General features: G+C 40.4%; 1 protein-coding gene across 1 annotated transcript in view; it reads left to right on the top strand.

Annotated features, from left to right (window-relative positions):
• Positions 1–27618, top strand: part of TTLL5 (tubulin tyrosine ligase like 5) — a 274932-nt gene that overhangs the window by 193032 nt on the left and 54282 nt on the right. The window contains 2 exon segments of the mRNA XM_021679581.1: positions 1194–1389; positions 16888–17105. Coding sequence (XP_021535256.1) covers positions 1194–1389; positions 16888–17105 — 414 coding nt within the window.

The raw sequence follows: 27618 nt of genomic DNA, 5'->3' as shown, positions 1-27618 counted from the left end.
CATCCATGTTGCAACATGTCAGAATTTCTTTCCTTTTTAAGGCTAACATTTCATTGTGTGTATAGACTACATTTTGTTTATCCGTTCACCTGTTGATGTTTTCACCTTTTGGCTCTTGGGAATAATGCTGCTGTGAACATTGTGTACAAGCATCTGAGGCCCCTCTTTGGGGTATATACCTGGAGGGGGTGGGGAATTGTTGGATCACATAGTAATTCTGTGTTTAGCTTTTTGAGGAACTGCCAGAATGTTTTCCACGGGAGCTGCACCATTTCACGTTCCCACCAGCAATGCATGAGAGTTCCAGTGTTTCCTCGCGCTGGCCAGCATTTGTTTTTTTCCATTTGTTTTGTTTTGTTTTGTTTTGTTTTTAATAGTTGTCATCCTAATGGGTATGAAGTGGTATAAATGGGGACTTTTCTACTTGGAAGAAGTGGACTGAGAGGGCAAATAGTAGGCCTGTAGTCATGAAGACTTCAGCTGGGATTTACACAGACATGGTCACCAGAATCTAAAATTTTGGAATCTAGATAATGAAGAAAGTCAGAGTATGTAACAAACAACCTAGCATGAGTACTGTACAGTCCCCAAGGCCACCAGCCCTTCACCTTCCTCAGAGGTACAGGCTAAACATCAGCTCGGCTGGGACTCTATTGAGGTAAATTTAGAATAATGATAAAAAGTATCTTCTCAGACCAGTTGTTTTATCCCATGATGGACACATGAGCTCCCTAATGGGTAGTTAAGAAAAACCATGAATTCTGTGAAATTCACCCCTATACTTTTGAAGTTGATGTTAGAGAAGATGATTGCTTCTCTGTTCCTACCTGAAATTTAACTTGCCATCCCGCATCTGAAGCTCCCTGGCTCCTCTTGGAAGCCCTTGTGGCCTTCACAGGGGACTGAGGTGACTATTGTCATTATTTAACCTTCAACAGATACTTATGTAAACTGACCATGTGCCAGGCCTCGGGATAAGCGCTACGAATAGAATGGAGAGCAGAGCCGACCCTGACTTTGTCTTCTTGGAGCTACAGTTCAGTGGGCGAATCAGATCATTTATCACACAAATAGATTTGTAATTCCACACTGTGTTTTGCTCTATACAGGAAAAACACCTGTGATATTTCCCTCTTATCCGTTAGGTTGCTCATACAACCTCTCTAAGAAATAATGCTTTCTTTTCTCTTTAGGAGCCTTCAAACAGGAGGCTTTGCCTGGGAGGGAGAGGTAGAAAACAACGCATATAGCAAGGCTACGGGGGTGGTCCCTCAGCACAAGTATCACCCCACAGCGGGCAGTTACCAACTCCATTTTGCCCTGCAGCAACTTGAACAACAAAAACTTCAGTCCCGGCAGCTTCTGGACCAGAGTCGAGCCCGGCACCAGGTAATTCAGATAAGGCTTTTCCATATGCTAGTATCTTCCTTCTATGGGGGGGTGGGTGTGGAGGGATGGGGAATCAGGTCAATGGGAACGGTGGGAGTCATTTCCCAAGTGTTTACCAACACCGCCATGGCTTGGACGATTCAGGGAGAATCTGCTCTAAGGGAAGAAATGTGCTGAAGCCATGATGTTGGCTTTGCTGGGAGGTAATGCTGATCCAGGTTTGACATTTTCTCTCACTGGACTGTTTCTCTACAGAAATCTCTTGTAGCATTTCCCCTTTCTGTTGCATGATGGTAGTTCAGTAAGCTCCCCAAGGGTCTACCTTCCATCTCCCTAAAAGCTAGCATTTGAAGCAACTCTTTTTTTCTAAATGTACCACTTCCTTGTCTTTACATACTTGGTGCACATAAGCACACATCAGTCCTTCATGACCTGTCAAGATTTTCAAGGTGTAAATAATGTTTCAAGTTCTTCTCATAGGAAATGGTCATAAGTTTGGCTTTTGGTCTTCCGGTTTCACAGTACACAAAACAATACACAAAAGTGTAAGCGTATACACGAAAATCCTTGCTGTCCTGGCATTTATGCTCTGGGCAAACACTGGTTTCCTGTTCACTGTCTCTACAATGACAGAAACTCCTCTGAGTGTGTGAGGGAGCTGTGTAAGTGAATTGTACTCGTGTGTCAGTGTGGCCCAAATTACAGAGAAAGGATGACTTCACAAAAAAATCAGGCCTTATAGAGTTAACTTTTTCTTGATGATTTCAGGGTTATCATTAGAATCCATTACTATGTTCTACATGTTCTTTTGGGCTGAATCAGTACTGATTCTATGAGCTTCCCTTTTATCTGGTTACATGAAGAAATATATCAGTTTGATTTCTTGTTATTTGCTCCTATAAAAGTGTAGTACATAGTGTGCATTAGTTTGTGCAAAATTAATATTCACTCAAAGGCTAAGGCAACATTTCCCAAAGTTTTTTTTCTTTCCCTCTAAATAAAGCAATTATCATATGCTCTCTATCTCTACTTAATCTTTTTAACTATTGTCCAGGTCCAGACATTTTATTTTTTCGATTTCATTCATTACGTGCTCATCTTTTTCTATGCTGGTATACTCTCTGTATTATATTAACTCATTGTAATTTACGAGAAATCAAAAGTATAGGTAGTTGTGAAGTAGTTTTTACTGGAGGAGAATCCAGACTTCTTACCTGGGAAGCATGGAATGTAGCATCTCATTTTGATCACCACACCGCCCTCCATCACACAGTAATTTCCTCATTTAGAAAGTCTTTGGGATAGGCAGTTTGCATTTTCACAATTGTAGATATAAATGTGTATCTTAGTTTTTTTTAATCTATGTAAATTTCTGAAAACTTGTGAACTTCTGAACTCCCTGTCATGCAGAGTACTTGAGAATGCAAACTTAATCAGATCCTGGACAGGAGAGGTCTCAAAAATAGCCTTATTTCCCTTATGTGAGCATAAGTGATGATCTAATGAATCTAGACAGTTGGGCCCTTTTAATGCTTCCATACCTTGAAATAGTGATGATTTTTATTTTTATTTTTTTTTTAAAGATTTTATTTATTTATTTGACAGAGAAAGACACAGCGAGAGAGGGAACACAAGCAGGGGGAGTGGGAGAGGGAGAAGCAGGCTCCCCGCCGAGCAGGGAGCCCGATGCGGGACTCGATCCAGGGACTCGATCCAGGGACTCCAGGATCATGACCTGAGCCGAAGGCAGTCGCTTAACCAACTGAGCCACCCAGGTGCCCTGAAATAGCGATGATTTTTAAGGTGATCGTAGGGCATTGAAGTTTGGGGGAGAGACCGTTTTACTGATTTTTACTTTTAGAAACTGCTTCATTTAAAAGCCCATCTCATTCTTTTGATTAGCTTCCAGCGACTCACATTCCTTTGAAAATTCAGAGTACTTCTATTCTTGTGTGGATTTTTTTTTTTTTCCCAGTGAGGATTACAGTGGTTTAGTTTCACTGAACTATGAAGTATATGGAAAACATGTTTTTTAGAATCTGTCAGAATATCTGTCTTAGGGAGGAGTTAGAACTCCCAAGAAGGGAGTTATCCCGTGTCTCCTCGAGAGGGAACAGTAAATCATTCATCATAATTTTATATATGTTTATAGCATCATTTGTTTCTTCCCCCTGTTCTTCTAATCCATAGCTGATTTAGGTAAAAATGAGTCAGGGTGAAGTTCTGGGACTGTGGGGAGAGCTAAAGAAACTAAATTCGTAGCTTGAAGAGTTTATAACTAAGAAAATAGCAAATAAGATATTAAATGTCTCTTTTTCTTGCTTACCTTATGGCTGTGCTAGGCTTGACCATTGTAATTATCACCACGTTGTTGATGGAAGCCTGCTTTGCGTTCTCTGTGTTTCTGCCCTTGGGTTAATAGATAGAGGTGGTTTCTCTGATGAACTCCTTATGTTTGGGATTCATTTTTCTAAAGTATACATAGCCAATGATAGAAGTAACAATTTGGTTAATTGCCTGTTTGAGGGTAGAATTGAAATCTAATTTACTTAACATTCATCCATAAGAGACACCTATGGAACAGGCCATTAAAGGGGGCTTTATATTGTATTGTACTGTAGTGTATTGAATTATATTGATTATGTGCAATTATGTGTGATTCCCTAAAAATATTTTTGGGAAACATCATGCAACCTTTCTTGCACTACACGCAGAGGAAGTTCTCCATCCCTTTCTGCACTTAGGTAGCCAGCTTATTAAAGGTATTAATTTCAAGAAGGCAAACTCTGATTCAGGATATGTTTGGAAATGGACATCTCTAACCGTTCATGCACAGTAAGGTTTGATCTTCATCTCTGTCTAGCGTTGCACTCATAAACTGAGAAAGTGTCATGTACTGAATCCACCTCAATAAGAGACTGGAATTGTAACATGGGCATCGGAGAGGAAGTCACCCAGAGCCATTGGCAGGATTTCCAGGGACTGAGGTACAAGGAAATAGGTGTGATCCAGTCCATTTGATAGAAAGCAGGATAAACAGAGTAAGACAAAATTTAAACCATGCACTTGTACACACTGATGAGTAAAACCAGCAGTTTTAAAGAAGAAATCATTCTAAGTCAGACAGGATCAGTAAACTTTTTTTGTAAATGGCCAGATAGTAAATACTTAAGGCTTCATAGGCCATAGAGTCTCTGTGGCCACTACTCAGCTTTGCCATGGTAGAATGGAAACAGCCATAAACAATATGGAAATGAATGAGTGTGGCTGTCTTCCAGTGAAACTTTATTTATTAAAAATGGGTGGCAGGCTGGATTTGTCTTACAAGCCCTAGTTTGCAGACCCCTAATTATGAGCAACAGAACCATTTGGAGGGCCTGTTAAAACACCGATTGCTAACCCCACCCCATTTCTGATTCAGTAAGTTTGGGAATGGGGCTCAATTATTTCCATTTCTAACCACTTCCCCAGGTGATGCCAGCGCTGCCCTTTGAGGGACCACACTTTGAGAACCATTGAGCTAGAGGGAAAGAGATTAGGAACGTCTCCTCTTCAGTTATTTGTTTTCTGTCCTTTGGCAGGGAGACTGAACATGTTAAAACTTGGTGTTGCCCTTATAAAATTTCAGGCAGTCATTGTTTTATAGGAACTTTGTTTCCATCTTGTTCACTCCATCTACCACAGTCTCCTTATAAATAAGTTTTCCAAACCTGAAAACCTTCGTGTGCATTTTTCTTATCAGGGTACATTCTGCTCAGCAATCATGCTCCCAGGATTCAGGTTTTATGGTGGACAGGAGATAAGTAACGGGACAAATTCCTCCCTCTTTGTTTTTAATAATAATAGCCAACACTCAGCACTGTGGCCCAAGCACTGTTCCAGGTGCTTTACATATATTCATTTATTTAACATGAGTTTCAGGGTGGTTGGAGACATGACAGAATCCTGGTCAGCTCGGGGTGGTAAAATGAATCTGTTATGTGTTGATCTATGCCAACGTGTGTCTTCTCGCTGGTTTACACTCATTGCTTCCCACTTCCTTCTCATTCTGGCTTCCTGCCCCTGAAGGAGAAGAATAAAAAACTTTCCTTTCAGCTGAGTCGGGGGACTTTCTTGGGCAGCAGTGACTGCTGGTGACATCAGCATGAGTAGCCCTCCGTGCTGGGGGGGCTGTGAGGAGGGCCGCACCGGCTGTGAGGCCCAACTGACCTGATTCTAATTGCCGACATTGAGCTGATGTTATTCTTGGCCCGGGACAGAGCGATTACTCAGTAGTTTCTGTTAAAGTGATCCTTTGTTAAACTTCTGCTCCCAGCCCCCCTCTTCTTCCCTCCCACTCTCTTCTCTGCCTCATCCAGACTGAAAAAAGCCCAAAAAGCAGAAAAATTAAGGACATTTTGATGGCCAGGGCAGAATTGCTGAAGTTTCTTTTAACAACAGAGCGGAGAGGGGGCGGGGGAATTTTAAATACATCTTAATTTTTCACTGGTTCTGTCCTCTGTCCAGAGCCCTTCAATTGTTAGTAGACCTAATTTTGGACATAGTGAGATAACTCAAGGTGAGAGAAAACTGTGTACCCTGAACTCCTTTCATCCTTCCATTCCATCTGTCCTTTACTTCCCCCTTCCCACCGTGCTCTCTTCTGTTGGACTGAGCTAGATCAGTAAGGGCCAACAGAAAGTAACGGTCCTGTAACAAGTGTCGGGGGTGGGCAGCTCTGGGTTCACACCACAGGGTCTTTCAGTTTGCTAGTACATCTTGAGTGCCATATGTAATGAGCTTTTTGCTAATGGTATGTGTGTCCATGCACAGCCTCACAGGTATGGAAAGGATTTCCATATAAGCCCAGCCAAGTCTTGTTATACTGCTCCTAAAAGTCCATTGCATGTGTCTAGAAAAATTCTGCCCCCCTACAGGAATGAATACTGTTTCTCCAAGGCTTCAGCTGCTGTGTGTTTGTTTTGTGGGGGAGGGGAAAGAGAGAGAAATTCAGCAGGCACCCGGGCTTTTCCAGGCAGCCAGCAATAACATGCTAGCTCCTCAGCATGGCACAAAGAGAGCAAGCAAAGAGGCTGGCTGTGCGGGGGGAGTCTTTCTACATCCTTCTAACAGAGTGTCCAGGAGGAAGATTGGACTGGGATATTCAAGAGGAAGAACTTATTCGTGTGTGCTTAAGTTCCTGCAGCATGTTGGCCTGTCATAACCTACTGCTGATTTGTTTTGTTTTGTTGGGCATTTTGTTCCATTTTGGTTTTCCTTCTGACTTTTATCAGGAACTCATACAACACTTAGTTTCTAGATGATGATGATGATTGATTGATTGATTTTCCTAGAACCATTTGATTTAGTAGATTTTGCCAAGCCAAACTCTTTTCTTCTTACCTAATAAAAATATGTTGAAAATATGTGAAATGATACGTGTAAAACTACATTTAGCTGTTTGGGAAATAGGCCCTCTGGACAGGCTTTGGAGTCAGATAATCTTCCATTTAAATCTTGCTTCTGTCCAGCCCATGCCTGGGACAGGCTATTCAAACTTCTCTGGACCTCAGTTTGCTTACGTCTGCTAAGGAGATGATAATATATATCTGTGCGTATCATGAGGATCGCGATTCTCAGGATGTTACCATGTGTCAGGCACTGAGCTGGGACTTTTATTTGTATTATCGCATTGAATCCTCCCAGTTGTCCTCTTATAAGCCCCATTTTACAAACATAAAACCAGATAATCACTTCAGGTGACTTTCTCAGGGTCACATAAGTAATAAAAGGAAGAGTGGTTTTTTAACCCAGGTATGCAGCAGGCATAGCATCCAGCCTCCACACTATCACGCTGTATGCGACCATCCTGACGATACAGTAAGGCATTCATGTATATTTTATACACACACACACACACACACACACATATTAATCTATGTGTATTATTACATAAATTTTTAAGTTGCAGTTCATACATCCACAAGTGTACTTACTGACACCTATAAAACTGTATTTGAAAAGTCCTCTTCAGGTATCGTAACTAGTCTGCTACCATTCATCATATACACTGTCATAAAAGAGAAGGTCTACTGAACATATATAAACTCAGGTCTAGACATTCTCCCACGTATCTCAGATTCTTAAAGAAATGTCTTAAGAAAGTGTTCCTTTAGAACTCTTGGAAACACCCATAGTTTACCCTCCTTTGTGTTTTTATTTTTTAGTAATAGGGTTAGGGACTACCGAGTCATGCAGTATCCTGAAATATGTTCTAGAAGTTTGAAGATTCAGAACACTTGTGTGGGTTGTTATTAATAACATAGGAGTTATCTTTTCAGTTATCACATTGTCCTTTCAACCCTGTTATTGTGTTTCTGTGATGGTGTTTCTGAGAAGACTACTGGGAAACATGACCGGTGTCTACAAATGTGACTACCATAGGTGATAATTTTGCATGATTACTATTATGCTTGTTTTTTCAATTCCATATAAATCTGATTCTTAATGCATTGTTATAATAGAGATATCAGTTTGTTATGCTGATTCATCACTACTAGTAATAGAGGTCCTCTGATTACCACCCGCCTGCTTTCTAAGCTGCTGCTGGAAAGTGCCCGTCTGGAATCTTGGAGGCAGGAAGGTGAGGGGCAGGGAAATGGACACAGCGTGAGTGCCTCCTGTGTGCTGGATGTAACACTATCGCCATCCCACTGACGAGGGAGCTCAACGAGTTTAAGAAACTTACACAACGTTGCATCGCTAGCTAATTACAGAGATAATATTCAGACCCAGTCAGAGAGCTCCCAAAGCCCTTTTCCACTCTACCACCCTCCCTCCTGAGAGAAGTGACTCTATAATTTGCTTTTTGTGTTACACATTTATCATCAGTCAGATAAGGCATTCCAGATTTATTGATGCTGCTGCTACTATAGACCCATACACACAAATATAAAAGAAAGGGTCAACGTAATGAATCAAAGTATAGAACTCTGCTTGGCTGTGGGTATGTTAAAAGGCAACTGTTCACCTACCAGCTGCTTGGGATCAACCTTGTTTGTTGTATAGCCTTAACATGTGGTTTTGCTCCTGCTGCCTGGCGACCAGTTTCGTTCTCTGTGCTCACTCTGTGACCCGTGGTTTGTTTTTCTTTGTCTGTGGGCATATGGGGGACTCACAACTGTAACTCTGTGAGATAATGAAAGACCTCATCCTTAAATATAAAGAACCACATCCATCTGAAGTGGACGCAGCCCCAGGAAGAAGCTTAACAAATGGATGACAGCAGGTTCTATGCAAGATGCACAGTAGGTCAACCATGTGAGATTCTGAGCCAAATAAGACAAACCATACATCTGAAGGCAGAGACAATTTAGATACTTATAAATTCTGATTTTAAAGTTGTGAGGGAACTTAGAGGTTGCCTTGTCTGATTATTTCATTTTACTCCTCAGGAGATGTAAGACACAGACACATCATCAGAAGAACAAGGACCCTGATAGAGAAATAATTCCCTACAACTACTAGCTAACAAAAGATAAGAGACAATTGAAAACAATGCTATGAATTATATCTTTTTAAACAATTGAACTCTCAATCTGGGGTCATTGCTGATCTTTTGAGGTTATCTTTATTTATATATGTTCATATATACTTTAACTTTTAAAATAAGTAATAAAAATTTGCTTATAGACAAATTTTTTCAAGCTTTCATTCTTGGAGTAAAGCTAGTGAAATCTGGGTCTTTTAAATGCATCTGATGAAAATTGGACACATTGCTACGTTTGCTTTAGATTTGCTTTGGAAGGGAAATATGATTTCAGTGGATTTGCATTTGAAGGGAATCAGCATAACATAAATAAGGAAGGCTGTGTTGTGTAATGGGGCTCTGAAATCAGACTCTTTGTGGGCATGGATCCTAGCTTGCTACTTAGTAGATGTGCCATCATGACAAATTATGGAACCTTTTTGTGCCTTGGTTGCTTCCTCTGTATATAGAGATGATGACGGGACCCACCTCAGGGGTTGGGAGGATTAAATGAGATAATAGCACGTAAAGTGTTTAGGGGAATGTTGACCCAGGGTAAAAGCTCAATAAAAATTCATAGCCTTGGGGCACCTGGGTGGCTCAGTCATTGTCTGCCTTTAGCTCAGGTCATGATCCCAGGGTCCTGGGATCAAGCCCTGCATGGAGCCCTGCATCGGGCTCCCTGCCCAGCGGGGGGGGGGGGGGGGGGGGATTCTGCTTCTCCCTCTGCCCCTCCCTCTGCTCATGTTCTCTCTTTCTCTGTCAAATAAATAAAATCTTTTTTGAAAAATTCATGGCTCTTATCATGATGTGTTACTTTTTTTTTCATCGTGGTAAAAACACATAGCACAAATTTACCCTCTTAATAATTAAGTGTATGATACAGTATTGTTGACTATGAACATTGTTGTGTAACAGATCAATAAAACGTTTTCATCTTGCATGACTGAAACTCTATATTCATTGAACAACTCCCTGTTTTCCCCTCCACGTGGCCCCTGGCAATGACCATTCTATTTTGTGTTTCTATGAGTTTGATTACTTTAGATACTTCATATAAGTGGAATCATACAGTATTTGTCTTTTTCATGACTGGCTTGTTTCACTTAGCATAATGTCCTGAAGGTTCATCCATGTTTTAGCATATTACAGGATTTCTTTCTTTTTTTAAGGCTGAATGATATTCTGTCATATGTATGTACATTTTCTTTATCCGTTCATCTATTGATAGGCATTTAGATTGCTTCCACATCTTAGCTGTTGTGAATAATGCGTCAATGAAAATGGTTATGCAGATATCCCTTCTATTATGTATTACTTTTTTTTTTTTTTTGAGAGTGCGTGAGCAGGGGGCGGAGGGACAGAGGGAATGGAGAGAGAGAAAATCTTAAGTAGACTCTCCACTTAGTGCAGAGCCCGACACAGGGCTTGATTTCACTTGATTTTCCCTGAGATCATGACCTGAGCTGAAACCAAGAGTGGGCCGCTTAACTGACTGAGCCACCCAGGCACCCCTATTATGTATTACTTTTAACCTTAAATATACATAGCATTGTAATTTCAATTTCGGGGTTTTAGTTACCCCCCCTTCCCTGTGCCAGAAGCAGAAGTTGGTTAAGATGATATTAAAGAAAGTGTTTAGGAGAAGTTCAAGGCTCATAAAGTATTAATTGGCTACTTTTTTTTACTTATATTTACATATTTGAACAATTGAAAATAAATGCAAATTAATTCGTTCACAATTGCTAGTAGGATATGAGAAGAAAAAGTAGAAAGGATGATTAATACCATGATGGGCTGCTAGTGAGGGAAGGTTCATCTACATTACATCTTAGGGCTACTTAAGTTCACCAGGTCTTCTGGTCATTGACTGCAACTCTGGCCTTAGCCAGCTGCCTCATGGTTGGACTTCTTTGGTCAAAACACACACCTGGCCCAAAATCAGTTCAGTTGTCTTGATGCTGTTGAAAAACCAACTCAGAGACTACTGCTGGAATCTTTGGTTTTATCGGATGACAGAGTCTGAGGCTCAGGAGCATATCTAAGTATCTATTAATGACCGGCATTGTTTCTCAAATATACAAGTAGAATTGACTTAGGAACTGCCTAAAACACAGTGGTTTTTGTTGGTGAATAAATTTTCATTACAGGTAAGCAGCTGTATTCACATCCTGGCGAGCAGATCATTTGAATTAATAACAGCCTTCAGTCTTAGTTGCTAAAGAAGACAGAGCCTCTTAGTTGATTTTAGAAATAAAAGGATATGCCAGAGAACTTCTGATATCTTTGACCACTCAAAGCCCTATCCCAGGTATTCACGTCATCAGTCTCTCTCTGTATGAACAGTAGCATCTTCCGGGTTTCTGCCCCATCCCTGTCAGGGTTATAGCACTGCTCCCCGCCTTGTCCACAGCACCAGAAGTTGTACTCTGTTTCTCTTGCTCAGCCTCCAGTCTTGTCCCAGCTGACAAACATTGTGAATGGAAGACAGCCAAGAACTCCATACAGTGTGAGACAAAGGCCTTTTGGAAGCTTGCTTTTGCTAAAATAGAAACAGCTACCCTCACCCTCACCTTGGCCCCCAGCTTTTTACAGCATCATATGATTGCACAAAAGACACAATGTGTTCTTTGCATTGAACAGCTCTTGGCTGGTTGTAGTAAGGTGAGTGATTAGCATCTGACATGCTCAGGAAGATATACCATCCCAGTACTTGAGCTGCCAGAGAGCAACATTCTAGAAGCAGTTGTACTATGTAATGGGAACTTTATCCAAGTTAGGATAAAATCTCAGTGGGGAGAATAATGCATAAAAATGTTTTCTTTTCTGGAACCAAAGTAAAAGGGGTACAAAGAGACTTAACCCATTGAAGTAGAGTTTAACATTTCCCTACTTTATCTCCCTTAATTTAAAAAAAAAAAAATGAATTTAGAGTTATTTCACAACAAAGAGTTATCCAGCTCTACTTCATCACCAAGAAGCCCAAGTAAAGACGAAAAGAAGTGTTTTTCTGGAAGGAATTAAAAAAGAAAAAAAAAGAAAAAAAACCTCCCAGAATTTAATCTCTGAACAGTATTATCTTTCTAGTAAGAGAGCCCAGATCTTGCTTCCCCATAACCTTCCAAGTTGCAGTCTGTGTTCTGTCTATCAGAAATTCCTCCTTCCCACCCACGAGTACCCTTCTGTTGTGGGAGAAGGAGGGCCTTTCCAGTCTTTGGCCTGGAGCCAAGCCAACCCTCAAACTGTGGTTTTCTCTGAGTCTCCTTACTGAAGCATGGCTGTTTCCCACACCCAATAAAGAAGCAAAAGTCTTGTATATGTTGACCAGGTCTTGAGTGGAGGCCAGTGCTTACACAGCTCTCACATTCCCAGGACATTGACTGATGACGGTGTAGCCCCCTTCCCGGTTGTTAACCCACAAGTGCAGCGCGGTAGTATTGTGCATCCAAACCTCACCTTTCTTAGGATTTATATAGAGAGAACTTTATCTAATTCTTCTGTCCATTTATGAATGAATATCAGGACAAAACAATTCACATAATCTGTCGTTGAGGGAATTGTAGGATTGCGGCCAATATGCTATGAGAGACCTGGGGAGGCAGATTTCTGCCAACAGTCTAAATAAAGTCATTTATATATCTGCTTTTTAACATTGCCTAAGTACTTTCCTGGGTTTCTTCTTATCAAATGTGATTGCTTTAATTTCATTATGCATACCATACCCTTGGTTTTGGTGAAATACCTGGGAACTTGTCTACATTACTGACTCTTTGGAATTTTGGATGGTACAGAATTGTGAGCATTTCATCGGGCTCCCTGCTTGCAGGGAGTCTGCTTCTCCCTTTGACCCTCCTCCCTCTCATGCTCTCTGTCTCTCATTCTCTCTCTCTCAAATAAATAAAATCTTAAAAAAAAAAAAAAAGAATTGTGAGCATTTCATTATCCATTCAGTATATTAGAGTATGGTTACTGAACAGCAACTGAGAACCTAGAGGCTTTTTTGCTGTATTTGGATAGAGTATCTGCTTTTTTGAGATGCAGTACATTTATGTTATATTAAGGCTTAAACAAGCGTGACTCTTTCGTAGATTGAGGATTATATCTCAGCTCAGTTAGGATTTCATTTTGCTGCATCTAACAGACGCCTCTCCCTGCTATGGCTTACCAAGTTAGAGGTTTTTTTCCCCCATATAATCAGAAATCTAGAGTTAGGCTCTCCTGAACTCTGTGGTCCTGTCAGGAGCCCGTGCTTTTCCTGTCTTTATGCTTTGCAATCCTTAGGAAGGATTTTACCCGATGCTAGCTAGATATCCATATTCTGGGTGGGAGGAAGAACAATAAGGGGCAAAAGTTGTGTACTAACCCAGTTTGCCCCTCTTTAAGGAGCTTTCCTGGAAACTGCACCTGGAAATTTCTGTTTATATCTCAGAACTATGTCACATGGTTATTTCTAAGTACAGGAGAGATTGGGAAATACAATTTTTTAGCTGGGCACACATCATTACCCAAACAAAATAAGGGCAGTATTATTCGGAAAAAGGAAAGAAGTGTTAGTATCCAGGCAAGTGACAGTCTCCTAAGCAATAAATTCTCCTAATTCCTTTTGTTATTTGAGGTAAAGACTGATCTTATCACCCCAGAACATCAATATCTAAAGGCCTGCCATAAAATTTGCATCTAGGAAGAGGAATTATTTTTTATTTTTATTTTTTTTAAGATTATTTATTTATTTATTTGACACAGAGATAGAGACAGCGAGAGAGGGAACACAAGCAGGGGGGAGTGGGAGAGGGAGAAGCAGGCTCCTGGCCAAGCAGGGAGCCCGACGCGGGGCTCCATCCAGGACCCTGGGATCATGACCTGAGCCGAAGGCAGACGCTTAACGACTGAGCCACCCAGGCGCCCCAAGATGAATTTATTTTTGTTTGGGATCTACAGAAGGGCTTACTTATATTTTGTGGCTGAGTATAAGTTGAACACAAATAATACACTAGGCCCTATTCAAAGACCAGAGAATGGTCCTAGTACAAGATTACATCTCTATGTAAAGACAAACTTGCCTGTTTTCTTGTTATAGGAATTTGGTTGTTGAAAAAAAAAAAAAAGTGAGTAGTGGTTACAATACGAGTTTTGTTATTTGCACCCATGGGATAAATGTTTATTAAGCACCTTTTATGTATAAGGCCGTCTAGGCACTGTGAGTGAAACAAATAGTAATCAGATGTCAATCCAGCCATCTCCAGTGTGCATTGTCCAGAAGGAGAGAAAAGTACGTACATCAGTGTCCATAGTACAAGGTAGAATGTACTAAATGTGATAAGACACATACAAATAAATTGTTACAAGCATTCAGAAGAGGAAAAGATTATTCCTGCCAGAGAGAAGTGAGTAAATATGATCTGGGGAACCTAAACACATGTTTTCATTTTAAGAGTTTGCTTTCACGGCTAGTGAGCATCATCCTAAGACTAGAAAAATATGTTGATAAATGCATAACCAACTGCCAGTCACAGATCATTACAGACAGGCAGACTTGCATGTCATCCCATCCTTTGGTTCCTCAGTAAACTGAGGTGGAGGTTTAGGGAGGAATGGAGCATTTGTTGAGTGTCTACTATAAGCCTGGTATTTGGTCTATTACAAGAATCCTTTATTGAAGCCTGGGCTAGATTTACGTATGTGATCTTCATTTAATCCCCAATAATCCAGCAAAGTAATTCTAATTGCCGATGAGGAAGCTAAAGGCCAGAGAAGTTCAATAACTTAAAAAGGTCACCCCGTTTATAAGTGACAGAGCCCACATTTGCACCCAGGCACGTTTGACTGCAAAGCCATGCTGTGTTCCACTTACCTGAGTCTCTGCCTTTCACTCATGACCAAATCTGGATTTGTAGGCATGGTAAGTGTTGAACAGTGAACTGCTTCTTCAGCCCGGCCTAATAGTGAGTGCTGTACCCACCTGGTTGAAACTTGGGTGCCATTTGGATGCTTTGACTTGTATTCAGAGTTAATTTTGTTACCTGCTTAAATCTTAAGAGAATTGGACTTTCTTTTGACCTTTGAATAATTTATTTTTGTAATAAGTAACTACATATAGATGGTACAAAATTCAAAAGGATATAAATGATATATAGTAAACAATTAGTTTCCCTCTCTCCTGGACCCCCAGCTAACCAGTTCTCTTCCATGGAGGTTACTAGTTTTTTCTGTATATCCTTTCAGAATTGTTCTGTGCAGATACCAACCTTATGTGTATGTTTTTCTGTGTGTTTGTGTATCTGTGTGTGTTGGTGTGTGTGTATATATATGTGTGTGTGTGTGGTTATGCATATTCTTTTTTCTTTTTACAGAAATAGGTGCTTATTATACTCACACTGTTCTGATCTTGCTGGGTTTTTTTATTGTTATGTTAATCCCCATACATTACATCATTAGTTTTAGATGTAGTGTTCCGTGATTCATTGTTTGTGCATAACACCCAGTGCTCCATGCAGAACGTGCCCTCTTTAATACCCATCACCAGGCTAACCCATCCTCCCACCCCCTCCCCTGATCTTGCTGTTTTTATTAATTTTTTAATTTGTATTTAGATGTCCCAGCAGGATTTTTTTTTTTTAAGATTTTATTTATTTATTTGAGAGAGAGAATGAGAGAGAGAGAGAGCACATGAGGGGGGGAGGGTCAGAGGGAGAAGCAGACTCCCTGCTGAGCAGGGAGGCCGACGCGGGACTCGATCCCGGGACTCCAGGATCATGACCTGAGCCGAAGGCAGTCGCTTAACCAACTGAGCCACCCAGGCGCCCCCCAGCAGGATTTTTTAGCAAAATAAAAACTCAGTGATCTTGAAAATATGGTTCAGTTGTCACCTTGGCAACATGTACTGAATGGATGTTCTTTACTGATGGCAGTTCCTTTACAGCATGAAAAGTTGCACTCCATAAGGAATATTTTCATTTCCAAGAGCCTGTGGCTAACAATGGCTTTTCTTCTCTGCTACTCATTCAGTGAATTTGTCTGTGGATGGCTGCTGTAGAGCTCTTCAGCCCTCTGAGCAAATACACCTTTGTGTTGATCTTAGATTCATTTAGCAACTAGTATTCGATAGTAATTTTACTTTGAAAGTGTTTTATTTCATTTTTTCAAAGATTTTATTTTTAAGTAATCTCTATACCCAGCTTGGGAGACTTGAACCTACAGCCCTGAGATCAGCTCTACCGACTGAGCCAGCCAGGTGCCCGTGAAGGTGTTTTAAAATGTAAAGTCTTTTTTTTTTTTAAAGATTTTATTTATTTACTTGAGAGAGAGCTAGCGAGAGAGAGAGCACAAGTGAGAAGGAGAGGAAGAAGCAGGCTCCCTGCTGAGCAGGGAGCCCGGCGTAGATCTCTATCCCAGGACCCCGGGAACATGACCTGAGCCGAAGGCAGACGCTTAACCGACTGAGCCACCCAGGCGCTCCTAAAATGTAAAGTCTTACGTCACTCTTTAGGTCAACAACGAGTTACTATGTCAGAAAAGTTACTAACAGAACTTTTCTGTTCCAGCCTCCTCTCTCCACCCACTCTGCTCACTGTACCATTACCACACCGGCTTCTTTCCACTCGTCTTCTAGAGGAGTTCACAGTTCTCCCGAGTGCACTGGAGTTGAGTCGAGCTTCAAGCCACTTTTGTTTTGTGCGTTATTTCTCATGCTTGACACCCAGTAGGAGACATTCATTATATATTTGTTGAATTTAACAATGAAGGAAACAAAGGCTGAGAGAGACCAAATGCTGTTCTGATTGCTGCAGGTGGAGAATACACAGTACCCAGATACCCTGATTCCTAGCCCAGTGTACTTCCAACAAGACCATCTCAACTCTATGCTTCCAGAGATTTCCCTTCTCTGAATGTGGCCCTGCACTGGCATTATTAGAGAAATTTGTCCTAAAAAATTATAGCAAATGGGTTGTAAAGGGCATCTCCATTGCCCGTCTTTTTTCTTTCTCTTGTAGGCCATCTTTGGCAGCCAGGCACTCTCTAACTCCAGTTTGTGGACAATAAATAATGGTGCAGCTTGCAGAATTTCAAGTGCCACAGCTAGTGGCCAGAAGCCAACCACTCTGCCACAAAAAGTGGTGCCACCTCCAAGTTCTTCCTCCTCGCTGGTCCCCAAGCCCCCAGCCAATCACAAACAAGTCCTCAGAAAGACGACATCCCAGAGGGCCTCCAAGTAAGTTTTCCTTAATCTTCTGTTCAGTTTCTTCTGAGTTGTATCAATTCTGTGCTGAGAGTACTCTTTATTTAGGAGGCCTTCAAAATCCTTTGTACTAAAATGTTGAAGACAGGAACCCCTGCTGGGGACTAAAAGTTAACTGTGGTTCTCAGCCTGGGCTGTAAGTCAGAATCACCTGGGGAGCCAGTGAACCCTGCCAAGGTCGGGTTTATAATTTCATATAAAATTCGGTCCCCCCCCCCCCCACCGCCAACCCTTGTTTGTTGTTTACTCCTAGGTGTTTGAATGTGAAGACACTGGAATTGGATTTCATGGGGTGAGGGGTGGGAGTTAACTTCATTGACATTAGTCAGCAGGCTCTCTAGAGCAACTTATTTCTAATACCTTTTGTAGTATGCCCATTTTACCTCAAAAAGGCATTTCCATGCCTGAATCAAATTTTTTCACATTCCTTCCTTCACTCTATTTCCAGCCATATTTTAGCTAACGAACCAGAAATAGACTAATAAAGAGTATTAGTTCTGACAGCCCTTCTCCATTTAAAATTGGGGAACTTTTAAAAGATGCCTGTAAGAAGCAGGCATTCCCTGGTGGATAAACGCCTAGAGGGGGTTTGTGTATTTCTCTTGCTCTCATTAAGGCTCTCCATTCATTTGTCCTTCACAAAATCAATTTTAGTTGTAAGAACGAATCCTAGGACATAGAAAATGCAGTTCCTCTTTTTTCCGCCTTGGACAGTGAATCAAATTCTGGATTTGGATGGAAACCAATCCCTCGTGGCTGTTTTAATTATACTGCTGCCATTATTCATTTATCCAACAGATATTTACTCGGTGCCTACTAGGTGCCAAGTGCCGTTGTAGGAATAAATCGCATTGTAATGACTTTACAGAACTCTCTGGAGCAGTAGGGAAGGGTAGTCGGAAGGGGGCAGGTTGTGGTCAAAGGCCAAGAGCACAGTAAGAAGGAAGCTGTATGGCTCCTCACCCTGGCAGGAGTAGAGGTGAGTCCTTAAGGGTGCAGCCTCTGGAGCCAGACTGCCTGTGTTAACACCCTCACTCCACAATTTACTAACTGGAGACCTTTGGCAAGTTGCAAGGTCCTTAATCTGTTAGCCTCACTTTCCACAGTTCTGAAGTGGAGATAATGAAGAGTATCTTCTTCATAGGACATTGCTAACTCTTAGCAGAGTTAATACACGTAAAGTACACAGAACAAGACCTAGCCCACAGAAGAACTCAGTGAGCCTTAGTTGCCATCATAAGCATTCCAAAACCATGCTCCCTTTCACAGGTTCGAAAAGCCCACAGTTAGGTAGGAAAATCCGTGAGTCAGATACGAATGTTGAATTTGCCGGTGAGCTCCCTGTTTGTGGCTCCTCTGAGAATTGCCAGCAGCCTGAGATGGCCCAAGATGGCCTGTGTGGCTGGCTGGTCTGCCCCCGGGCAGGGAGGGGTGGGGAGCAGGAGGTGGGCTCTGTCAGCAGGCAGCAGCCTGGACATTTGAAGATGCCGTCCACTGCCCTGAACTCATTGCTGGCAAGAGAACTCTTCAGCCTTTAGAGATGGAATTGCAGCTCTATGGACAAACTTTGCTGCATTTTTGTGGTTTCTTCTCTCTGACAGGCAGGAGTGTGGGAAAACCGGAAACAGCTCAGCACCAAAAATGCACAGAAGGGGGGAAAATGCAAGATTTCTTCAGAATTTAAGAAATATAATCCAAGTATCAAAAGGCATGCTGTAAGGCGTTGTTCCAGGAAATAGTTTCCAATTTGCCTTTAAAATTCTAGCACAAGTCTCTGAAGCTAAATAAGTTAGTACTAATGGAGACCTTAACATTTCTCTCACTTATGTGTAAAATGCACAGTGTTGTGAGGGCCCCACTGTTTTTTTTGTTTTTTTTTTTTTTTTTAAAGATTTTATTTATTTATTCATGAGAGACAGAGAGAGAGAGAGGCAGAGGGAGAAGCAGGCTCCCAAGGAGCAGAGAGCCCGATGCGGGACTCGATCCCAGGACCCTGGGATCATGACCTGAGCCGAAGGCAGACGCTTAACCATCTGAGCCACCCAGGCACCCTGGGGCCCCACTGTTTTTAATATTCTTCGGCCTTTTAGGAAAAGGAATAACATTGTTCTTATCTGACTCGACTCAATGAAAAGTTCCCTCTAAAAAGTATTTGGATAAAGGTTTTTTAAAAATCACCTTTTTATTTTATAGTAATTTCAGATTTACAGAAAGGTTGTAAAGACAGTACACATGAAAACAAGAACACCCAGTTCTCCCCATTGTTAACATCCTGTATGACCATGGTACATTTGAAGAAGGTGCCGTACTGAAAAACTGTCATTATTGGTACATTATTATGAACTATAAACTCCATACTTTATTTGGATTGATGAAGTTATTTTTAATCTAGAGAAAACTTTCATGGCCCCTGAAATTAGGATCCTTAAGTATGAGTCGATAATATTCTTATTGTTCTAAAGTAATTCATGTTCCTAGCCAGCCTAGCAAGTTACTTAACATTTATGTGACTTCATTTCCTATTTAAAATAGGGATAATAATAGTACCTGCCTCATGGGGTTATTAAGAGAAATAGATGAATTAACGTCAAGCACAAATACGGTGCCTGGTACATAATATATGCTGAATAGGTGTTCGGCATTATACTATATCATACTTAGGTTAATTACTAAGATGGCATTTCAAGAAATTTTCATGTAACTTTTTACTTTCTTCCGGCAAGATACATTGCTTCATTTGCTGGGAGCTCATTTCGACCTTTATTCTGGCTCAGTTCAGATTAATCAGGAACCCTCAGTTATGAGTGGTGATACTGAGTCACACTCAGGAATGCCCTAGTTGCCCCAAGAGACACAACTAATGAGAAGTTGTAATGAGCTATTGACCGTGCCAGGCCCTGTGTTTTTGGGTTGAACTTCAAACTTCTCCTAGCACAGAAGTTGGCATTGGACAAATATAGAAGCAATTTCCAAAAGCATCAAAGTTTCCACATCCTAGAGGGTTGAGTTTACAGAACAATAGAACATAAAAGATGGAATGTCGTTTGGATGTTGATGCAAAGGGAGTTGAGAATCAGAGCAGTGGGGTCCTATTTCTTTATGATAATATTCAAGTGACTTTCCCTCTAAAGGTTTCAGTTTGCCATCTGTAAAACAAAACCACTGTCCCCACTGAGTAATTAACCAAAAAACTTGTTTTCTGTCTGTTCCATTGAAAACTTTTTATGAGCACATTCATTTTTTAATCCTGTTGCTTTACAGCCATTTCTTCATCCCTGCTTGGCCCAGAAAGTCTTTGTTGTAGTTCTCAGATTCATATACTTTTATTTCCTTTAGCTAAATCTCCTTGGTCAGTTCTGTGAAGAGAACGATTTAAACTTTTTTTCCCCTTTCCATAGTGCCAAGAGCCTTGCTTGATTTTCCTCTCTAGTGTTTGCAGCACGTCATAATTTAGTACCCACTTCAGATCCTCCTTTTACAACTATTTGTGGTATTTCTCCCAAACAGCTGAACCAAGAGGGATGACAGGCTAGGAGCAACTACACGCCTATGAACTGTGTCTTCCTTGTAAATGACCTTTTTCTCAGAGCCAGAATCGTACTCTCCAGGAAATATAGAGAAAGAAACCTGAGGAGATTCAAGTTTGCCAGGGACATGGGCAAAACTCATGGACTAGCCATGACTGGGAAGGGCAGAGTCAAAGCTGTGGTACCTGGGGCTTCTCTGAAGAAAGAAAACGGCGAAAAAAAAACCCAGACTTAGCTAAAGTGCTTTTCTTTAAATAGCTGGGATTAAATGCCCAAGTTGTAGGATATTCTGCATCAGGGTGACCTCAGTGGAAATTGAAGGTAACTTCTGTGTCAGCACCCAGGACAGTGGTGTTTGTTAATGGCTGCTGGGCATCGGGAAGGGAGGAGGGTGGCCAGGAGCCCAGCAGCATGGGGAGACTAGTACCAGTTCATGGGACCTGAATATGTATTGATATGAGCAATATGATGAAAGATGCAAAGATGCTCAGAGATTAAGGTCAGAGAGATATAAAAATGAAGATCAGGTTTAAAAAAATATGCTCTATTTTTTTAACATATGAGTCATTAACTAATGTGAGGCAAAGTGATCAAGAGTTCTAACAGTCCAAAAGTAGGTTCTTGATATGAGGATCCAAGGAGTCATATTGTAGCCAACCATCTTCTGTCAGTCTTTCAGCCTTTTTTATTATGTGTAGTTTCAAGAAATACGATCAAATCTGTAGCATATCCATCCTTAAATACAGGATTCTCTAAATTATGTATTTCCAAAATATATAATGCTAGACTTTTAGTGCTGAAAGATAAAAGACTGCAGGCATAGTGAAAGGCTGTGAGTGGAGCAAGGTCCACAGGTGGTCAGTGGCAGAGCCAAAGCCGAATCTGGGTCACCTACTGTGCTAACCCCAGACTCTTCCCAATAGACCACTGATTTCAAAGGCCCCCCACCAACCTGTTCAGATCCATTCTGTACAGCAAATGACAGGTTAATAATCCTAAAATACTGCCTCAGGGAAAATGCAATGTAAGCACTTAAGAGCACGCTCCCTTCTCTTTCCACACCAGTTTTACTACTTAAGTGGCCACTGAAATACTCAAAAGGGGGAAGAATTATTGTCACTCTCCTACTGAAGTGTTGGGAGAACTTCTGTTAGATGTAGCACAAGAAGGATTGAATTGAACAATACTGAAGGCTTTTATATACTTCCTTCCTGTGAGAGTGAAGTCTAGGAAATGACTGGGAGACCGGGAATATACCAGACAACACCCTGTCACTCTAAGGGGAAGGTCCTGGAAGTACAAAGAAAGGGGGTGGGGAGAGCTAGTCAAGGGGTCTGCCACTTAGACTCTTTCCTCTATCAGCCCTTAGCATTTGGACCTCAGTGGTGGCGTTAGGAGATCTTAGGGTTTTGCTTTTGGCATGGATGATGACATCAGTCAGAGAACTGGGTGCTAGTAACCACACCGAACCAGAAGTTGCTGCTGGCATGTGTATGGTCCAGTGAGGAGAGGAAGTACATGAGAGTCATGGAATGATGGGTCTTCCTTTGGTGATTCATACTTGGGTAATTTAAATTAAAATCTTACTTCTCATCCCTGCCACTGGGATGTAAAAACAGTTGTTAAAATGGTAATATAACTGGGGCACTTGGTAATATAATGGGTGGCTCAGTCAGTTAAGTGTCTGCCTTCGGCTCAGGTCCTGATCCCAGGGTCCTGGAATCGAGCCCCGTGTTGGGCTCCCTGCTCAGCAGGGAGCCTGCTTCTCCCTCTCCTCCCCGCTCATGCTCTCTGTCACTATCTCTGTCTCTCTCTCAAATAAATAAATGAAATCTTGTTTTAAAAAATGGTAATATACCTGTTGGATATTTCCCATCTCTCACTTTTCTTTCTTATCTGAGTAGGAAAATCTTTTAAAAATATTTGGGCAGTATCTTATGGATTTTATAGAATCCAAATCAGTTCCTCCATGATCATAAGTCTTTAATGGCAAACTTAGATTTTCCTCTCTGAGGATGGGCAAATATTTAAAAATCTTGGGGCATAGGAATAGATGGTATAGCTTAAAAGAGAGCTCAATGAAGAAGACTCAGGGGCGCTGCCAACCTCTGAAATAAGTTCAAGCAAGCAAGAAAACAACATTTTAGAAAATCCTTAATGTATATTCTTGACAAAATTTAAGCATAGAGCACATTGATGTGTAGTGCTTAAAAAAGCTATCTCATGGGGCGCCTGGGTGGCTCAGTTGGTTAAGCGACTGCCTTCGGCTCAGGTCATGATCCTGGAGTCCCGGGATCGAGTCCCGCATCGGGCTCCCTGCTCAGCAGGGAGTCTCCTTCTCCCTCTGACCCTCCCCCCTCTCATGCTCTATCTCATTCTCTCAAATAAATAAATAAAATCTTTAAAAAAAAAAAAAAGCTATCTCATGTAGAGAGTAAGTAGTCTGTGGTCAGGGAGAAAATGAGAAATACCTAAGTGAAAAACTGGGTTAAACATGATTATTGGGCACTGCAGAAAATTGAATTAGTGAAATAGAGGACAGATTTCAAAAATTCTTTCAAAATTCTGAGGACAAAGTATATAAAGATAAAAATGTTGACAAAAGGTGGATTCACCCTAAGATAATGCATTCCAGAAAGGGAATAGAAGTAGTAGTCATTATTACCAGCAAAACAGCCCTAAAATAAGGACATGAAGGGTTTTGAACAATATAATTAATGACATTAAATTAATAGATACACAGTTTTGTGCCCTGCAGAGCTCCCATGGAATATTTTTCAAAACTAGAACATTTCAATTAAAGCCTCAAAAAGTAGCAATTATGATACAGAATTATATCATTCTCTGACCATTTTACAATAAATGAAATATTAAAAGCCTGGACAGAATGCCCAAGTAGTTTGGGAATTTTTAAACATTCTTTTAAGTAACTTGGATCAGAATGATATTGCAAACTATGTTGAAAGTAAGAATTATACACATCAGAACAAGACAAGATGCCTACTTTTGCCACTTTAATTCAACATAGTATTGGAAATCCCAAACAGAGCAGTTAGGCAAGAAAATGAAATAAAAAACATACAAATTGGAAAGGAAGAAGTAAAACTATCATGATATGCAGATGATTTGATATTATATATAGAAAATACATAATGTTTTCTAAAGACTCCACCAAAAGCTGTTAGAACTAGTATATGAATTCAGTAAAGTTTCAAGATACAAGATCAATATACAAAATCAGTTGCATTTCTATACACTAACAACAGACCATCAGAAAGAGAAATTAAGAAAACAGTCCTGTTTATAATTGCATCAAAAAGAATAAAATACCTAGAAATAAATTTAACCAAGGAGGTGAAAGATCTATACACTGAACTCTGTAAGACATTTGTGAAAGAAATTGAAAAAAGACACAAAAATAAATAGAAGGATATTCTATGTTCATGGATTGGAAGAATTAATATTGTCAAGATGTAAATATTATACAAGGCAATCTACAGATACAGTGTAATCCATATCAAAATGAAAAGGTAACCTGTCAGATGGGATAAAATATTTGCAAATCATATATCTGATAAGGGGTTAATATCCAAAATATCTGAAGAACTCATACAACTCAGTAGCAAGAACAAACAATCCAATTAAAAATGGCAGAAGAACCAAATAGACATTTTTTCACAGACATACAAATGGCTAACAGGTACATGGAAAGGTGCTCAACATTACTAATCATCAGGGAAAGGCAGATCAAAACCGCAAGGAGATATCACCTCACACCTGTCATCAGAAAGATAAGAGATAAGTGTTGGCAAGGATGTGCACTGTCGGTAGGAATGTAAATTGGTGCAGCCACTATAAAAAACAGTATGAAGGTTCCTCAAAAAATAAAAAATAGAGCTATCATATGATTCAGAATCCCACTTCTGGGTATACATCCAAAGGAAATGAAAACAGGATATTGAAAAGATATCTGCACTCCCATGTTCATTGCAGCATTATTCACAATAGCCAAGATAGGGAAACAACCTCTGTGTCCATCAGTGGATGAATGGATAAAGAAGATGTGTACACACACACACACACACACACACACTAGAATATTACTGAGCCATGAGAAAGAAGGAAATCCTGCCATTTGTGACAACATGAATGGACTTTGAGGGCATTAAGCTAAGTGAAGTAAGTGAGGCAGAGAAAGGCAATACTGCATGGTATCATTTAAATGTGGAGTTGAAAAAAAAAAAGTCAAACTCATAGAAACCAAATAGGAGAGTGGTTGCCAGGAGCTGGGGGGTGGGGAAAACAGGGAGAGTTTGGTGAAGGGTACAAACTTTCAGCTACAGATGATCTGAGGGTCTAATGTAAAATGTGGTGACTATGGTTTATGACACTGTATTGTATAATTAAAATTTGCTAAGAGAGTAGAACTTAAATCTTTTCACCAAATAAGTAAGTGATGGATGCATTACATAACTAGAAGGGGGGGGGGATCCTTTCACAATGTATATGTATGTCAAATCACTACAATATATACTTTAAATATCTTACAATTTTATGTCAATTATACCTCAATTAAGCTGAAATATTTTTTAAAAATAATAAGAACTGTATTTATCAAAACTTATATTTGAAATGTAGTCAAAGATATACTCAAAGATAAGTTCATAATCTTAGTTATTTTCATTGTTATAGTGTAGGAAGATTGAAAAGAAATTAACCAAGATATAAATGGCAGATTGGCTTCAACTGATATATTGGCTTCAGCTGATTATCTAGAGTGTCTTGTTGACATGAATTAATGGCACTTTTCTGAGCCTGGCAAGAAAGAGTGCTTTGATAGATTAGTAATGTCTGCTGCAGACAGGAAATATGAGTAGTGAATATGCACACCACATATTTGTCATACCTGAACTAAGGTTTCCTTTCTTGAAGTTAGAAAAGGGTCAGTAAAACAAAACTAAGAAAAACAGATCAAAGGAAATGAAGAAGAAAAGGAATATAAAGTGAAAAGCAATAAAAAGTTAAATTCAAAATCTTATTTAGTTTGGGGTAGGGGGACAGGGAAGGAGAAAATAAATATAGCTCTGCCAGAAAAAGAAGATAATTAAAAATAAAAAGGTTTTAAAAGTAGATGCAGGGTTGGGGTGCCTGGGTGGCACAGTCAGTTAAGCGTCTGACCCTTGGTTTGGGCTCAGGTCGTGATCTCAGGGTTGTAAGATCAAGCCCCGTGTTGGGCTCCACACTCAGCACAAAGTCAACTGGAGATTCTCCCTCCCTCTCTGTCCCTCCCTCTCTCGATCAAATAAATAAATCTTTAAAAAAAATAAAAGTAGATATAGGGGAGATTAAAAAATTATGAGGACACTGCATAGTTGGATGCTACTAAATTTTAAAAACTGGATGAAAGTTTTTTCAAATATTTTCAAAAATATTACCTATCAAAATTGGTTCTTGAATAAAAGGAACACCCAAGTAGAACAAGGTAGAAATCTTTAAACTATCCACATTTGTTCTTAAATCGGGTACATGAGTAGGCCTAGGAAGCAATTTGAAATAATCGTCTCTAAAATAGTTCTTTGAACCTTTTTTCCAGAATCTTTGGAGGCTTCCAGGTGCCTACAAGATAAAGTTGAGAGTCCTTACTCTGACATTAAAGCCTTCTGCAGTATGTCCTCTATGCTGTCTGTAGCCTTCCCTACACTATCTTACAGTCAGCTCCACACACATGCTTCCATTCGTTGTTCCTCCATGCTTATGTTATCCCCTCTTCCTTGTGTCCTTTGCCCTCTTGAATCTAAGTCCTGTGTTTTATTCACCTTGTGCCCTTTGCCCTCTTGAATCTAAGTCCTGTGTTTTATTCAAGATCAGGTTTTAATTTATCACCTTCATGCAGCTTTGCCAAGCACCTCAGCCAACTGTGCCATCTACTTCCTTGTCTGAGTTTTACTTTTTATATGTGTTCTTCTTCCCATAAGTCTCTAGGGACAGATATCTTGTCTTTACCCTTTTATCACACATATATTGAATGCCCATTGTGCTGGGCATTCCTATAAATATTGGTGATAAGACCAGTGGACAGGACAGATACAAGCCCAATTTCCATGAATTTTATTTTTAAGAGAGGAGAGAGAAATGTATTCCTCAGCCCCTGAGCTAGCTTCTGTTCATGACGAGTTCTCAGGCAGTGGTGGGAGAAGAGGCAGTGGTGAAGATGGAGATGTGCTAGAGGTGGTGGTTGAAGTGGTGGTGGTGACACAGGATTGTGTATCAGGCTGTATGTGTCAGGGATCACCAAATAGCAATGATCTCATCAGTAATTATACCATGTAGAGTAGTAGTGTACGGGAGGCAGGAGAGCACAATATTTCTAATTAAATTTTAATCCTGGCTCCTTCATTCAATTGACTGTTATTTGGGGCTACTTCTAAGCCTGTTTCATTATCTGTAAAATATTACCTACATCATGGAGTGGTTCTTAGGATTAAATGAGATAAATAAAGAAATAAATGTCCTCAGCTAAAAAAATTCATCCCATGTACCAAAATGAATGCACATCTTTCTATTTTTTTTTAAATTTTATTTTATTATGTTCTGTTAATCACCATACATTACATCATTAATTTTTGATGTAGTGTTCCATGATTCATTGTTTGCGTATAACACCCAGTGCTCCATTCAATAGGTGCCCTCTTTAATACCCATCACCAGGCTAACCCCTCCCCCCACCCCCCTTCCCTCTAGAACCCTCACTTTGTTTCTCAGAGTCCATAGTCTCTCATGGTTCGTCTCCCCCTCCGATTTCCCCCCCTTCATTTTTCCCTTCCTGCTATCTTCTTTTTTTTTTTTTAACATATAATGTATTATTGTTTCAGAGGTACAGGTCTGTGATTCAACAGTCTTATACAATTCACAGCGCTCACCATAGCACATACCCTCCCCAATGTCTATCACCCAGCCAC

The sequence above is a fragment of the Neomonachus schauinslandi genome, chromosome 9 (genome assembly GCF_002201575.2).
Source record: "Neomonachus schauinslandi chromosome 9, ASM220157v2, whole genome shotgun sequence".
Taxonomy (NCBI): domain Eukaryota; kingdom Metazoa; phylum Chordata; class Mammalia; order Carnivora; family Phocidae; genus Neomonachus; species Neomonachus schauinslandi.
Note: the sequence above shows the minus strand (reverse complement) of the source record. Positions and strands in the feature narration are given on the sequence as shown.